This window comes from Lagenorhynchus albirostris, chromosome 16 (genome assembly GCF_949774975.1).
Source record: "Lagenorhynchus albirostris chromosome 16, mLagAlb1.1, whole genome shotgun sequence".
NCBI classification, from domain to species: domain Eukaryota; kingdom Metazoa; phylum Chordata; class Mammalia; order Artiodactyla; family Delphinidae; genus Lagenorhynchus; species Lagenorhynchus albirostris.
In genome coordinates, this window is record NC_083110.1 from 7,116,575 (window position 1) to 7,134,020 (window position 17,446).

Here is a 17,446-nt window from a genome sequence, read left to right on the forward strand (position 1 = left end):
ACACTATATATTACGTAACACCCCACCAGAGTGTATGGCAACACCCTGTAATCAAATACATGACTGTTTTTGCAACAAAATGTAAGAATATTCATACAAAGCAGAATTTTTTAAAAAACATTACAAATATCCTTACACCAGTTCAGGTTAGGTTTTGCTAACAAATTAATTTGTACCAAACATAAGAAAAATGTTCAAGTTTTTGGAGCTTTTTGGATTTCAGAATCGCATATAAAAAATTGTGGAGCTGTGGTAGAAGACTATTTGCCAGACAATTTCAAATACTTTTATGAACACTGTAAGGGTACAATATATTCCTTAATTACTGTAAGCAAATGAAAACCAAGTGCCTGTAACATCAAGTTGCATAATGTTCCTAAAATATAGTCTCCTTCTGACATCACAGGTCAACAGGTAATTTTTGCCTTATATGTTAGTCCGTTAGGACAAAAACATAATAGTTTCAAAACTGTAACATTTTGTAAAGTAAACATTAGAAAATATACTATTTACTGCCTTCAAAGTGGCTAATAGTGCATGATTTTTTTAAGACGCATCAAAACAGCAATAAGTAAATGAAAGAAAATAAAGTAAGAAAACTTTCAAAATAATGCCTTTTGAAAAGACATTTACAAAGGTGTCATTCGTCAGAGGTATGACTGAGGATTCACTAAGCAGTTGGGCAAACTAGAAAGGAGAAAGGAATTGAGAAAGAGCTTTTTGTATCATTTATAGTAAAATCCAATCAGACCAACAAGATGGTGAACTGGGAAAGAAAGTTTAGATGAACAGGATTAAAACACAACCAGTAAACTGTTCCCCACCCGGTCCCCCAGTCAAGAACTTTTTACCTTTAACGATTTGGCCCCCTTTTTGTCACCTGCAAACATGGATTTCTCGTCAAAGTGCATGGGAAAGGACCTAATGAAATGAAAATATTATAAGCTACAGATGAAAAATTCAAGCTCTGGTAGAATTTTCTATCTCTACAAATATTTAAAATTCAGATACTCATGTGTAAGGTTTGGTAATGTGGGAAGGTGGCAAAGAGTTTAAACTATTCAATCAAAGAGTAAAGCAAGATAAAGAGGGCTTTGTAATTTATGAGAGTGTAATGTTTTGAAGAAATTATGTGACAAAAATAACCTAAAAAATTAACTAAAAACAATCTGTGTGAAAAAATGTACAAAACTCTTTAACATTTTAAAACATTTTAAAAAATTTAATGCATAATTTACCTTAGACATTTCTTAACCCAACTCTCCTCTGTGCTCATTTTTAACAATCAGTAAAGTGCAGTTTTATACACCCAGGATTTTCTTTTAAAGGTTATATTGTAGAACGTAAGGCTAATGTCCTCTTAGGTAATCTAACTTTATGCTAGCACCTATTACCATCTGAATTTAAGTAGCAACTGGAAGAATACAATATTGGTAGAAAGAACATTAAAGTAGCATTAAATTTTGGTACTACATAAAATTTAAAGTTATATTTAAAAATACAGCCTAGAGGCTTCCCTGGTGGCGCAGTGGTTGAAAGTCCGCCTGCCGATGCAGGGGACACAGGTTCGTGCCCCAGTCCGGGAAGATCCCACATGCCGCGGAGCGGCTGGGCCCATGAGCCATGGCCGCTGAGCCTGCGCGTTCGGAGCCTGTGCTCCGCAACGGGAGAGGCCACAACAGTGAGAGGCCCGCGTACCGCAAAAAAAAAAAAAAAAAAAATACAGCCTATTCTCAAGTGTGAAAGTTTATGCAACAAAGCTTTATAGACGCTTTTCAGTCAACATTTTCAGAAATATTTTTAAAATGCTGCCATTCTATGGAACACTTTCCTTCTCAGTTCTAATTCTCCCTTTTCCTAACTTTCAGGAGTCAGTTTTTGTTTTATCAATATTTCAAGAACTACCTCACTCAACTACAAAGTGGAGAATTTCAGATCACTGACAATTCAACTCTTACTTTGTATCTTGAAAGATATTCAGTAGAAGGGTTTTTGTGTCAGCATCCTCTTTTACATTTCCAGTGTAAAGATCAACAATTGAGCGCTCAAAGTAAGGGGCCACCTTTGATAAAGCTCGAAGCTCAATTAAATATAAAAAGTACAGATTCTTTAGCCTTCTTGGGCCTTCTCCCTTGGTTTCCACAGGGTCGAAGCGGCGTTTAAATTCTTTCATGTTAGGTCCCCAGGTAGGTTTACCCCAGGTTTCTAAAGAGAAAGGGAAATATATTATACACTCTTAATAAACGGGATTTTTGCTCTATAGAGAATATGTATTTTCCCCAACAATTTTTATACTAATAGAAAAAATCTGATTACCTTCCAAAAGATAATTTGCGCATAGATGTAAATTGATACTAGCATGAAGTCCCGATATAAGCTTATAGAAGACTCTTTTCTCCAAACACAAACCTATTCAGAAAAATATTGAAAAAGAAATCACATCCATTTAGATAACAAAAATACTGAATCAACAGGATTAGGTACATGGGCTTATTTTTAAAGTTAACATTCGAGGACATTAAAAACAAATCAAGGACTAATATAAAATAATTAGATTGAGATACTATCACTAGAAGATAAAATAAGATTCTGACTTCAGAATGGAGTTAACTGAGTATGATAACTTAGTGCAGAATAAGATACAAATGTCTGGGCTACTGGAGGTCCAAACACTATGGATGCACTTGGAAAAGTCCTCATGTTGCCCAGAAGGCAACAGCACAGATTTTTTGTGGTTTAGGCTAAACTAAAGCACATATAAAGTCACTGCTTTGGCGTAACAATAGCTGTTTCTCCTTTTCCCTTCCCTATAGATGTTCTTTATTTGAACCTACTTGTTAGTGGAGGAAGAAGAGACTGAATTCTGTTTCTCTCCTTCCTCCAGATTCTTTAGTGGTTCTTATTAATCCTTTGCCTTGGAATTCTCTAATTCTACTTAACTGTATGTTCCACAGGTAAGGAGCAAAAACTTGGAAAACAGACATCCAGGAGTTTCAGCCAATTAAAAAAAAAAATGTGTGCTGATTATTTACTATGTGAGTAAAACCATATCAAGATGGAGTTCAGTAATGTGATGGAAACTTATTTTATGTAGCCTTCTTAAGCCACAGAGGCTTTTGCTCAAAACAGAGGTCAAGATAATTTTGCCATCCTATCCAACCCCCGCCTCCATTTAAAAATATTTTCTATTATAAGAGTAATACACATTGTGAATGAACTTAATGCTATTAAATAAATTCTGAAGTGCTTAAGGTAAATTTTATACTGTGTACATTTTACCACAATGAAAAAAGAGAAACATTTTTAGGAAATTTTCTTTATAGAAAAATTTAAAAATAGATAAAAATGCAAAAAGTTTTAAGAATCCACACTAGACGCAGAACAATTAGTTTTTCCCCTTTCCTACCACCCAACAGAGTTTGGTTTTGTCTTTTTTGCTTTTTGGTTTTTTTACTCTCCCTATGGGGAAAAATGGGCTTCAACAGTGGAAACTAAGAAACAATCTCATTTATATGCTGAAGGATTTTTTAAGAGTATGCATGTGGCTTACTTTGCATCCTTTCAGGATCTTTTAGATCTTCAACTTACTTTCCGTTTATGTTCTACCATAGATGGCTCTGAAGCAAGTAGCTTCTAATAGGAAAAAATAATTATTTTGAGATCTCATTCCCTAATTCAAAATTCTTCCTAGAACATTCTCATCACCACGGATAGAGACCAAAAGGTAGAAATTCAGTTCTATTTTGTGGCTTCTTCATAAAAGTATATGGCCAAATTTGAATGCTTATGGTAACAAGGGATATAAACAATATGAATAACTTTGATAAAACATTAGGTATTAACTTCTCTAGTAAAACTTTTAATCAAATCTGTTATCAAGTACCAAAATGATCAGATTTGAAGTTCACTTCCTCTTCCTTCCAACCTACTTCTCTAAGCAGTAAAATATCTAAAGACAAGAGAAGGGAAAACAGGCAAAGCAAAGCTCATGAAAATTCATATGCCTAAAAATGAGAACATGAAAACCAGGAGGGAATTCTAATTTGCAAAGCCCACAAAGCCCCTTACCTAAAAGGGGATGGGTGGTAAGAGGGAAGGAAGGAGTAGACCTGTACTTCTGTAAACTGTGAAAATTAGGTAACTTCAAGCAAAATCTTAATAATAAAAGATGAGCCAAGTGAATGCACCAAGAAGACACACAACACTCTTAGCAGAAAGTGCTGGAGAGATGCTCCCTGCCTGCGGTCTGCTGCCAGCCCTAATGCCTGGCAAATCCAACTATTCAATTTAGAAAGTGGTTCTCCTCTTCCTCTTCTGGATTTAATTTCATTCAAATTCATTTTCATCAACTGAATTACAGGACACCAATATATAACTTTTTCTCTCACAAAAGGGCTAGATATATTGTTAACACTATTATTTGGCATTTGTACACTGTTTAGTGATTTTCGAAGCAGTTTTCACAGGCATCATCTACACTCACAGTGTAGGTAAGCTGGATGGCTGGTGCCACTCTCGTGCCCCAGATCAGGAAACTGAATCTCAGAAAAGTTGCCTACAAATAGGAGTTCTCGCTGGACTGTGTATCAATATTCAGAGACTCCCATCAATAGGATACTAGGAGAGTGGTTGATATAGTATACCCTAGAATCCGATACTGCCCATAAAGTTCATTCTCATCCTCCATTATCAATATGCAGAGTCTCTGACCACCTCTTTTAACCTAAATACTGCTTTCCACAATTTGTGCTCTTAAAATAAAGTTAATTAAACAAAGATAACCATCTCTTCCCACATTGGCCATTTATCAATATAATTCCTAGCAGTATCTGCACATCAAAAATAGTTCATTGGGCTTCCCTGGTGGCACAGTAGATAGGAATCTGCCTGCCAATGTGGGGGACACAGGTTTGATCCCTGGTCCAGGAAGAGCCCACATGTCACAGAACAACTAAGCCCGGGTGCCACAACTACTGAGCCTGAGCTCTAGAGCCCGCGAGCCACAACTACTGAGCCCACGTGCCACAACTACCTGAAGCCCGCGTGCCTAGAGCCCGTGCTCCACAAGAGAAGCCACTGCAATGAGAAGCCCATGCTCCGCAACTGGAGAAAGCCCGTGTGCAGCAACGAAGGCCCAACACAGCCAAAAAAAAAAAAAAAAAGCTCATTAAAAAACAAAGAGAAATCATGTTCATAAGTTAACACGACTGATTAACAAAGATAAAATGGAATTAAGTGCTTAGTTTAACTCAGTAGAGTTCCTATAAGGTTATGGCTATGAAATATCCATTTTCCAGTGTCATTCAACTTGCTTATCTTTCATTAATATATTTGAACTTTTGGTTTCATAAATTAATGGCAATTTGGTAAATTTTTTAAAAGCAGCATATATCCAGTTATTAACCAAAGTTGTTAAAATCCTAGAATGTTTCAGCTTTCCATGAATAACGTTTCATAATTTCAACACTAGAAAATATAAGAATGCGAAGGTATATGATATATTGGGATCTATATTATTTTATCCTTTAGTTAGACAAGTTTAGACTATATGTGTAAACATGTTTAAAACCTTCTGAATTCAAATTCATCTTCCCTTAATTTCATATATAAAAAAAGTACTTCCTTCCAAAAAGAATGCCTCTAACTTAAAAAAACAGACTTGCATAGTGGTTACTAGAAAAGTAGTTTGGATGAGTATTACATACAGAATGGAAATAAGACTGGGACCCAGTTCTGGAACCCTGATGACCGCATCTGCCCTGTATATTTCCATAACACTGGTTTTTAGCTGACCAATATCCTCAAAATTTTCAAATAATTTTATCCTAAACTATAATAACCTAAAACATGTTATTTTCTTTCAAACATTGTCAAGATTTAATGAATCCTAAAACTTACAAATATATATTAAATAAATCAATTCATTTTTTTGCAAGATGCCAATAAATTTAAAATGCAGACATTAAATTTACCTTCTAGCCACGTGTAGAACGATTCTCCTAAAAAACAAAACAAAAACAATCAAAATTATACACACACACAGAATTGGGTTAAAATGTTTAAACGGTCATTCATAAATAAGAATAAATTAAGTCTATAAAACATTTCTCATGACAGATTAAGGAATATGTCCACTGCTCATGTATAATGGAAAAATAGGCATATGGTTCTAGAAGATAAAGTCCAAAAGTTACTGAAGTAGTTTTGGGAAAAAGTTCTTATAAATGACATTTTGACTTGTAAAATTTTTGAGAAAACTTCCAGTCAAAATATTATGTAAACCTTATTCACTTGAAGGCTTAAATATCCATAAGTATGAGGAGAAACAATCTTAAATTTGCTTTTGATAACCATAGCATTATTCAAAACTTCCAGAAAAAAGTGAATATGAAAATCAAATTAATTCCATTTTTCCTGAGCAATAAACCTAAGTATATTTCCTCAATTATCTAAAACTACTAAGTTTTAAGAGATAATAAAAAAGTTCCCTAAATTTTCAAAATAATTCTTGAGAAAAGTTAACGACCAGAATATGAAGGGGCCTTCCTTGTGTACTATGCTAAAAGAACTATTTCTAGCCCAATATTGTTCTGAGTGAAAAGAAAAATGGCAGTCAATAAAGATAAAAAAACAGTTAATATACTTCCTATACTCATCCTTATTTTAATTGCGAAAAGCAAAGCATGATGATAAAAACTCAACACATAGGTGAGTTGAGCAAGGAGTCCAGGGGATAAATTAGATGGTGGGGAATTACTTTGCCTCCTGAGAGTCTTCATCCTTAGCAAAACAACACAAACATCTTCCTAGAGAATCATTCATTCAACATACTCTTACTTAGATGATACTCTTACACAAAACATCATTCATTATCTCACTTGTTTACTCAAAAAGCCCCAGCTGCTAACAGGAAAAGTCTAGCTCCTAAGGTCCTCAATAATCTGGCCTCTACTCATCTTTCTAATTTTAAATTACCCCATATATGAAGTCTTTCCTACTCTCCCCAAACATGCCTTGTTTTCCTTTCTCAACTCCTTGGTCCATGCTGTCATCCAAGTAGCACACACTATCCAATTCTTCAGGCTTTAAACCAGTCCATCATTCAAGTCCATCTCAAATGCCACCTCCTCCAGTAAATTTTCCCAGTGAGGCAGGATCTGTTCTACCTCCGAAGAGCTATACCACCTACTGTTGCACTATGTATGTAATACTTCTTTATTATCACTTATGTACAGTGCTGATCATTCCCACTATACATATTTTTAGCTCCTAGAGGGAAGGCATGTTTTATACATCTTTCTATCCTTTACAATGCCCATCACAGTGCCCTTGACACACAGGGTAACTTTATTTTTTAAAATAAATTTATTTATTTATTTATGACTGTGTTGGGTCTTTGTTGCTGCGCGCGGGCTTTCCCTAGTTGCGGCGAGCGGGGGCTACTCTTTGTTGCAGTGCATGGGCTTCTCATTGCGGTGCCTGCTCTTGTTGCGGAGCACGGGCTCCAGGCACGCAGGCTTCAGTAGTTGTGCCTCGTGGGCTCTAGAGCACAGGCTCAATAGTTGTGGCGCACAGGCTTGGTTGCTCCGCGGCACGTGGGATCTTCATGGATCAGAGATCAAACCCATGTCCCCTGCACTGGCAGGCAGGTTCTTAACCATTGTACCACCAGGGAAGTCCCTAACATAGGGTAACTTTAAATTATAAAAAACATTATTATTTTTTTGGTCACCATTGATTGGTAGCTATTTTCTGAAAAAAAGCAGGATACTTTCTTTTGAATTAAAAACAGGAAAAAATCAAATTTTGATCATTAAAGGCATTTCTTCTACATTTGAAGCAAACATAAAATGAGACTTTTAACTTACCATCATCTTCTCCTGAAAGAGAAAATAATAGACAGGATTTTAGAAAATGTCTTACACAGTTCAGATTCCAATCCTATTTATTTATGGGATTAAAACTTACTATGTGTTAAACTATTAATTATACCATGAACCTTGCTCAGTGTGTAGTTACCCTGTAAATAAGACTTCTTAATAAGAATATAGGCCAAAGAGTACAAGATTTTCATGTATGTTTTATGCAATAAATAGTATCAGAGAGTAACTAAACAATCATAAAGACCACCAGTTTCAATAATTAACAAATATACAGTCACTCCTTTAATCATTATGCACACAACTCTCTGAACATGTGTTTCCAGACTGGAGCACTATTCTAAGTTACTGCTCCTCGGCACATATTCACCTTAATAAAAGCACTTCCCAAACTCTAGTCAGTGAAAGCATCCCTGCAGGGGTTATGCGGCTGCCTAGATGTGGGGGAGAGGCCAGAAGGCTGGGCTTTCAGGCTCCACAGCAGCCCTGTCTTGATTAGCTTTACATGTGGAATTCTGACAGAAAATTTCATTTTTGGAAAAAAGCTGTTGGAAAGCTAGCTGTGGAAGCCAGGAATAGTGTGGAAGAAACACAGTTAAGAATATTAACCACCAAACCAGCTCTACAACAACTGCTAAAGGAACTTCTGAAAGTGGGAAACACAGAGAAGAAAAGGACCTACAAAAACAAACCCAAAACAATTAAGAAAATGGTATTAGGAACATACATATCGATAATTACATTAAACGTGAATGGAGTAAATGCTCCAACCAAATGACACAGGCTTGCTGAATGGATACAAAAACAAGACCCATATACATGCTGTCTACAAGGGACCCACTTCAGACCTAGGGACACATTCAGACTAAAAGTGAGGGGATACAAAAAGATATTCTATGCAAATAAGAACCAAAAGAAAGCTGGAGTAGCAATACTCAGATAAAACAGACTTTAAAATAAAGAATGTTACAAGAGACAAGGAAGGACACTACATAATGTAGTGTCAATCCAAGAAGAAGATATAACAATTGTAAATATTTATGCACCCAACATCGGAGCACCTCAATACATAAGGCAACTGCTAACAGCTATAAAAGAGGAAATCGACAGTAACACAATAATAGTGGGGGACTTTAACACCTCACTTACACCAATGGACAGATCTTCCAAACAGAAAATTAATAAGGAAACACAAGCTTTAAATGACACAATAGACCAGATAGATTTAATTGATATTTATAGGACATTCCATCCAAAAAGAGCAGATTACACTTTCTTCTCAAGTGCGCACAGAACATTCTCCAAGATAGATCACATCTTGGGTCACAAATCAAGTCTCAGTAAATTTAAGAAAATTGATATCATATCAAGCGTCTTTTCTGACCACAAAGCTATGAGATTAGAAATGAATTACAGGGAAAAAAACACAATCACATGGAGGCTAAACAATATGTTACTAAATAACCAAGAGATCACTGAAGAAATCAAAGAGGAGATCAAAATATACCTAGAGAAAAACGACAATGAAAACACGATGATCTAAAACCTATGGGATGCAGCAAAAGCAGTTCTAAGAGGGAAGTTTATAGCTATACAAGCCTACCTCAAGAAACAAGAAAAATCTCCAATAAACAATCTAACCTTACACCTAAAGGAACTAGAGAAAAACGAACAAACAAAACCCTAAGTTAACAGAAGGAAAAAAAATCATAAAGATCAGAGCAGAAATCAATGAAATCGAAACAAAGAAAACAATAGCAAAGATCAATAAAACTAAAAGCTGGTTCTTTGAGAAGATAAACAAAATTAATAAACCATTAGCCAGACTCATCGAGAAAAAGAGGGAGAGGACTCAAATCAAAAAAATTAGAAATGAAAAAGGAGAAGTTACAACAGACACTGCAGAAATACAAAGCATCCTAACAGACTACTACAAGCAACTCTATGCCAATAATATGGACAACCTGGAAGAAACGGACAAATTCTTAGAAAGGTATAACCTTCCAAGATGGAATCAGGAAGAAATAGAAAGTATGAACAGACCAATCACAAGTAATAAAATTGAAACTGTGATTAAAAATCTTCCAAGAAACAAAAATCCAGGAGCAGATGGCTTCACAGGTGAATTCTATCAAAAATTTAGAGAAAAGCTAACACCCATCCTTCTCGATCTCTTCCAAAAAACTGCAGAGGAAGGAACACTCCCAAACTCATTCTATGAGGCCACCATCACCCTGACACCAAAATCAAACAAAGATACTACAAAAAAAGAAAACTACAGATCAATATCACTGATGAATACAGATGCAAAAATCCTCAACAAAAATAACAGAATCCAACAATACATTAAAAGGATAAAACACCATGATCAAGTGGGATTTATCCCAGGGATGCAAGGATTCTTCAATATATGCAAATCAATCAGTGTGGTACACCATATCAACACACTGAAGAGTAAAAACCATATGATCATCTCAACAATGCAGAAAAAGCTTCTGACAAAATTCAACACCCTTTTATGATAAAAACTCTCCAGAAAGTGAGCACAGAGGGAACCGACCTCAACATAATAAAGGCCATATATGACAAACCCACAGCAAACATCATTTGCAACAGTGAAAACCTGAAAGCATTTCCTCTAAGATCAGGAACAAGACAAGGCTGCCCACTCTCATCACTATTATTCAACATAGTTTTGGAAGTCCTAGCCACAGCATCAGAGAAGAAAAAGAAATAAAAGGAATACAAATTGGAAAAGAAGAAGTAAAACTGTCACTGTTTGCAGACGACATGATACTACATACAGAGAATCCTAAAGATGCCACCAGAAAACTACTAGAGCTAATCAATGAATTTGGTAAAGGTGCAGGATAGAAAATTAATGCACAGAAATCTCTTGCATTCCTATATGCTAACGATGAAAAATCTGAAAGAGAAATTAAGGAAACACTCCCATTTACCACTGCAACAAAAAGAATAAAATACCTAGGAATAAATCTACCTAGGGAGACAAAAGACTTGTATGCAGAAAACTATAAGACACTGATGAAAGAAATTAAAGATAATACCAACAGATGGAGAGATCTACCATATTCTTGGACTGGAAGAATCAATATTGTGAAAATGGCTATACCACCCAAAGCAATCTACAGATTCAATGCAATCCCTATCAAATTACCAATGGCATTTTTATAGAACTAGAACAAAAAATCTTAAAATTTGTATGGAGACACAAAAGACCCCGAATAGCCAAACCAGTCTTGAGGGAAAAAAGTGGAGCTGGAGGAATCAGACTCCGACTTCAGACTATACTACAAAGCTACAGTAATCGAGACAATATGGTACTGGCACAAAAACAGAAATATAGATCAATGGAACAGGATAGAAAGCCCAGAGATAAACCCATGCACCTACGGTCAACTAATCTATGACAAAGGGAGCAAGGATATACAATGGAGAAAAGACAGTCTCTTCAATAAGTGGTGCTGGGAAAACTGGACAGCTACATGTAAAAGAATGAAATTAGAACACTCCCTAACACCATACACAAAAATAAACTCAAAATGGATGAGAGACCTAAATGTAAGACCGGACACTATAAAACTTAACATAGGAAGAACACTCTTTGACGTAAATCACAGCAAGATCTTTTTTGATTGCCTCCCAGAGTAATGGAAATAAAAACAAAAATAAACAAATGGGACCTAATGAAACTTAAAACCTTCTGCACAGCAAAGGAAACCACAAACAAGACGAAAAGACAACCCTCAGAATGGGAGAAAATATTTGCAAACAAATCAACGGACAAAGGATTAATCTCCAAAATATATAAACAGCTCATGCAGCTCAATATTAAAAAAACAACCCAATCCAAAAATGGGCAGAAGACCTAAATAGACATTTCTCCAAAGAAGATATACAGATGGCCAAGAAGCACATGAAAAGCTGCTCAACATCACTAATTATTAGAAAATGCAAATCAGAACTACAATGTGGTATCACCTCACACCAGTTAGAATGGACATCATCAGAAAATCTACAAACAACAAATGCTGGAGAGTGTGGAGAAAAGGGAACCCTCTTGCACTGTTGGTGGGAATGTAAATTGATACAGCCACTATGGAGAACAGTATGGAGGTTCCTTAAAAACCTAAAAATAGAATTACCATATTACCCAGCAATCTCACTACTGGGCCTAAACCCAGAGAAAACCATAATTCAAAAAGAGACATGCACCCCAATGTTCATTGCAGCACTATTTACAATAGCCAGGTCATGGAAGCAACCTAAAAGCCCGTCGAGAGACGAATGGATAAAGAAGATGTGGTACATATATACAATGGAATATTACTCAGCCATAAAAAGGAATGAAATTGGGTCATTTATAGAGACGTGGATGGATCCAGAGACTGTCATACAGAGTGAAGTAAGTCAGAAAGAAAAAAACAAGTATCGTATATTAACGCATATATGTGGAACCTAGAAAAATGGTACAGATGAACCAGTTTGCAGGGCAGAAAGTGAGACACAGATGTAGAGAACAAACGTATGGACACCAAGGGGGGAAAGCAGCAGCGGGTGGTGGTGGTGGTGTGATGATATGGGAGATTGGGATTGACATGTATACACTGATGTGTATAAAATGGATGACTAATAAGAACCTGCTGTGTAAAAAAATAAAATTCAAAAATTCAAAAAAAAAATTAAATAGCTGTTAATCGACAATTGGCAGTTTCAGTGGAGAAAGCATATAAACAGCATTAGTGAGAACTATTGCATTACTTCCTGGGGTACCCACTTTTCACCTAGGACCCACTCTCTCCCTTACCTAGTCTTTTGTCTCCCTCTTCTACACTTGTTTTTTCTCTGCTCCTCTTTCCTCTCTCTATCCTTTTCTCTATGCACTTTCCTTCCTCTCTTCATCTTTCCTACAGCCTCATGTCTCTAGTTTATCATAATATGGAAGTGAAGTATTTCTTAGGACTTGATGCTTTTATTAAATGAACAATTATATTTTCTGCTTTAAGAGTAAGTGATCCATATATATGGAATCTAAAAAAAAAAAAAAAACAAACTGATCCTGTCCTAGGGGCAGGACAGGAATAAAGATGCAGACGTAGAGAATGGACTTGAGGCCACGGGGAGGGAGAAGGGTAAGCTGGGACGAAATGAGAAAGTAGCCTGGAAATATATACACTGCCAAATGTAAAATAGCTAGCTAGTGGGAAGCAGCAGCATAGCACAGGGAGATCAGCTCGGTGCTTTGTGACCACCTAAAGGGGTGGGATAGGGAGGGTGGGAGGGAGACGCAAGAGGGAGGGGATATGGGGAGATATGTATACAGATAGCTGATTCACTGTTATACAGCAGAAACTAACACAACACTGTAAAGCAATTATACTCCAATAAAGATGTTAAAAAAAAGGGCTTCCCTGGTGATACAGTGGTTAGGAAACTGCCTGCCAGTGCAGGGGACACGGGTTCAAGCCCTGGTCGGGAAGATCCCACATGCCGCGGAGCAACAAAGCCCGTACACCACAACTGAGCCTGCGCTCTAGAACCCACGAGCCACAACTACTGAAGTCTGCACGCCTAGAGCCCGTGCTCCACAGCGAGAGGCCACCACAATGACAAGCCTGTGCATTGCAACGAACAGTAGCCCCCATTCGCCACAACTAGAGAAAGCCCGCGCACAGTAATGATGACCCAGCACAGCCAAAAAAAAAGATGTAAAAAAAAAAAAAAAAAAAGAGGGCTTCCCTGGTGGCACAGTGGTTGAAGTCCGCCTGCCGATGCAGGGGACACGGGTTCGTGCCCCGGTCCGGGAAGATCCCACATGCCGCAGAGCGGCTGGGCCCGTGAGCCATGGCCGCTGGGCCTGCGCGTCTGGAGCCTGTGCTCCGCAACGGGAGAGGCCACAACAGTGAGAGGCCCGCGTACCGCAAAAAAAAAAAAAAAAGAGTAAGTGATCATAGAAAAGGTCTGAAAGGACACCTTCCAAACTCTGTACTACGGAAAAGAAAAAGTGTGTGGAGGTAGGGGTGGGGGAAGCTTTCCCTTTTTACTTTATGTAACTTTTGCATTGTTTCAATTTTTATAAAATCTTGTATAATAAAAACATTTAAGTTGAAAATGGAAAAGTTATGAGGTAAAAGTAGTAAAAAAGACAAAGGAAAAGAAGCCATGCACACCTTCTTCACACTCCGATTATCTTGCCCAAGCAGTTTCAGGATGAATTTGGGAAAACTACTGGCCATACTGTGAGTGCACATCTGAGAGTAGTCCATTCATCAAACTTCCTAAGTCACTCTGGTTCTGAGAAATGCCTAAAGAGATGAATCTAGACCAGGAAATTCAAGTTCCTAAATCAATCCTGGTCTAAAGAAAGCATTAGAATGGCACGTCAATCACAGGGCTGCTCCCAGGGTTTGAGTCCTCGTTGAGAATAGATTGAGGATACGCCTAATAATTTTATATTGAATAAACTCCAACTATGTAAGATAATGCTGTCCCATAGAACTATAACGACAGCCATATATGTAATTAAAATTTTTTTCTAATAAAAATTTGTAATGTTTTCTAATATCCACATTTTAAAAAGTAAAAGGTATACATGCACTGCAGTACATCAACAATTTGTTTTGTGATGCAAGAGTTAAAGTAGTTCTACCAAAACAATCAGGTTCTGTTCAATGGAAAAAATATTCTATACTGCTTCAGTTTTTAAGTTGAAATGAACTAAAATGACGTAAAATGTAAAATTTAGTTTCACACTAGCCACATTTCATGTGCTCAACAGCCTGATGTGGCAAAGTGGCAACCTGACTTTCTGATACTTCTCTGCATCCTTCTGAATCAGAGTGTCGTGCATCGACCAGCACTTGGGCATCACCTGGGAGTCTCATCCACGACTTACAGAATCAGAACCTGTATTTAACAAGGCTCCTAGGTGATTTGTATGCGTACTGAAGTCAGAGAAGCATGCTATGAGTCACTGGTTCTGAAAGCGGCTGCATACTGGAATCATCTGGAGAGCTTAAAAAAGACCAACGCCTGGGTCCGAATTCCAAAGACTGTGACAACTGGTATGGGACAGGGCCTGGGCATTCAGATTTTTACCAATTCCCCAGGAACCTCTAATATATATGGATTACCCATATATTCTAATTTATTTTATATATAGCTCCTAGTTTAGGGCCTGGCACATATCAGGCAGTCAATAAATGACAGTAATTATATAAAACGTGGAAATCTTGAGATCTAACTATGAACTAATCTTATAGTTTTGATCATTCAAATTAAGCAAACATATAAAATAGTTGAAAATTTTCTCAACATATAATTACAAAGGTATCTCGTAAACAATTTTTAAAAGCATGAAAATGTATCAAACACCCACCTCGGCTGGGTGCCAGAGGATTTAAAGGACGATAAACAGATCGAGGTCTGAAAAAGAAAATACAAAACTCAAACGTAAAATGGTTTGACATTTTGATTAATTTTTTCCAAGAGAAACAAGTATTCCCCTTCTTCCACCCTCCCTCTAGTCAATCCTCCTCTTTCCCCTACCCCCTCCAGTTACTTGAAACAGTTTTCTTCGTAGATGCTGTTCCACACTCTCCACGCAGAGGGCCCTTTATAGCCAGTGTAACGCTCAGGATTCAGCAAAAGGTCTACATACTGAGCAGCTGGAGATCTCTCATCTGAACAAGAAACAATTCATGAAACCATCCACATTTCACTGTTTATCTAAAATTTACCATTACAAAGCAAACAGGACTATCCAAAGGTTAGAGAAATGCTACGCTTTCAAGTCATCTCCAACTTAAATGGTAGAGTGGTTAGCACACTTGTGACTGTCCTTGACCCAGGACTTAAAATAACTTGAACTTGAGAGAGGAAATATAACTGCTCCCTTTCTTTTGGACACTCAATGCCCTCTTACGGAATGTAACAGGCTTTACCTTATTAGAGGCATTAATCATTTAAGTTTTAACCAGCAGGACTGAAAAGACCTAACAGAATCATAACCTGTTCTTAATATTTTATGTGATTGCCCCCCTATGTATATATCTACCTAAACACATACTTGAAACATTTATTTTGTTTGCACATATTGTATCTTAAAAAAAAAGAAAAGATTTCCCTGATACTTTCTACTTGGACTTAGGAAGTAAATGGTGTAGTAACTTTGTGATTCAAATTCAATCATTCATAGAGTTACACAATGTTGTAGTAAAAAAAAAAGTTACAAATTTATTTTTACCAATGTTAATATATTGGTTAACATATTAATTGGTTAACATATTGGTGAGTAGGCACAACTTCAAGAATTTATTAACACATTTAAAATTAAATAACCATTTTCTGTGTTGAAACTCAAATTAGTATTTACTAGATCTCCACTATTTGGACAACATTTTGATAGAGATCTCCGGGGGATACAAAAGATAAAGAAAAATGGTCTTAATGGTCACATTCTGGGTAGAAAAGGGAAGCACACGCTTTGCGATCTACAGAAAAATTATAATGACTATGCTTCACACATGTATGCTCATACCACCTATAAGCTGAAATGCTATGTATGTTGGCATGGATGTATTCTTTTATGTATATGCTTCCTAATTTTTGGTGTCACGGTATTAAATCAATGGTATATAGACACCTGACTTGAAACAGGGACAAACATGGTCATTAAAATATGGGCCCTCTTGCTTTCATTACCTATCAGTCAAAAATATTCATTGGTCATTCAATGACCGTAGATTGAGATGATCCATAATCTTAAGGGAAAAAAAAGCAGCATCCTGATCCATACCTTTCAAAAACCACCTGATACTTTTGTGATGTATAAAGAGTACAAAGATAATCATAACGTATCATTACTAAACGAGTGGTGTCTAACTTACAATGAAAACATGATTTTGAAGAATATTGGCTCTATTTCCAGCACTAACATTATATAGATATTCCACTAAATAAGTTAAAGCACAGAAAACGCTAACTTACAGATGGATGAACAGAAACTGTTGAAGGACATTTATTGATCAGGACTTAAAACAATAATTTAAAAAATCTTAATTGAAAAATAAAAATTCAAATCATTTAGTTAACGAAATATGGATTTTACAGTAAAATTTTAAGTTTTACAATTCACTAATTTCTGTTATATATTTCAAATTTCTTTGAGCTGTTCTCAAGTTCACTTGCAAAATTGACTCAGTTATGTATATAAGCTTTAGAAATATTAATATCATAAATATATACCCATTGACATATACATGTATACACACATGTATAAAGAACGTATGTGCACACACATAAGCCTTCACTTACGTACAGTCATCTATGAATGTGAAGATTGAATTAGTATCACCTCTTCGCCCAATTAAACAACAAACAAAGAAAAAAAAAAACCCTGGATTCAAATATTAAAGTATATGGATTTAAAATATACTCTAAGGAAGTAGAAAGTCACATGAGTAAAATCAATTATATCAGTTTTTAAAGTACTTAAGTAAACTTACGTTCTTAATGTTCTTAGTGTGCATTCCCTTAGTTCCCAA

At 36.4% G+C, this 17,446-nt stretch overlaps 1 protein-coding gene across 3 annotated transcripts in view; it reads right to left on the minus strand.

Annotated features, from left to right (window-relative positions):
* Positions 1-17,446, minus strand: part of ERO1B (endoplasmic reticulum oxidoreductase 1 beta) — a 62,355-nt gene that overhangs the window by 9,404 nt on the left and 35,505 nt on the right. For 2 of the 3 annotated variants that reach the window (XM_060126298.1, XM_060126300.1), the window contains exons 7-12: positions 15,463-15,583; positions 15,280-15,326; positions 5,973-5,999; positions 2,317-2,409; positions 1,959-2,205; positions 852-921 (exon numbers count right to left, since the gene is read on the minus strand). In XM_060126298.1, the coding sequence (XP_059982281.1) occupies positions 852-921; positions 1,959-2,205; positions 2,317-2,409; positions 5,973-5,999; positions 15,280-15,326; positions 15,463-15,583 (605 nt within the window). The remainder of the gene's footprint in view (positions 1-851; positions 922-1,958; positions 2,206-2,316; positions 2,410-5,972; positions 6,000-15,279; positions 15,327-15,462; positions 15,584-17,446) is intronic. The other variant, XM_060126301.1, reaches the window with a different exon arrangement.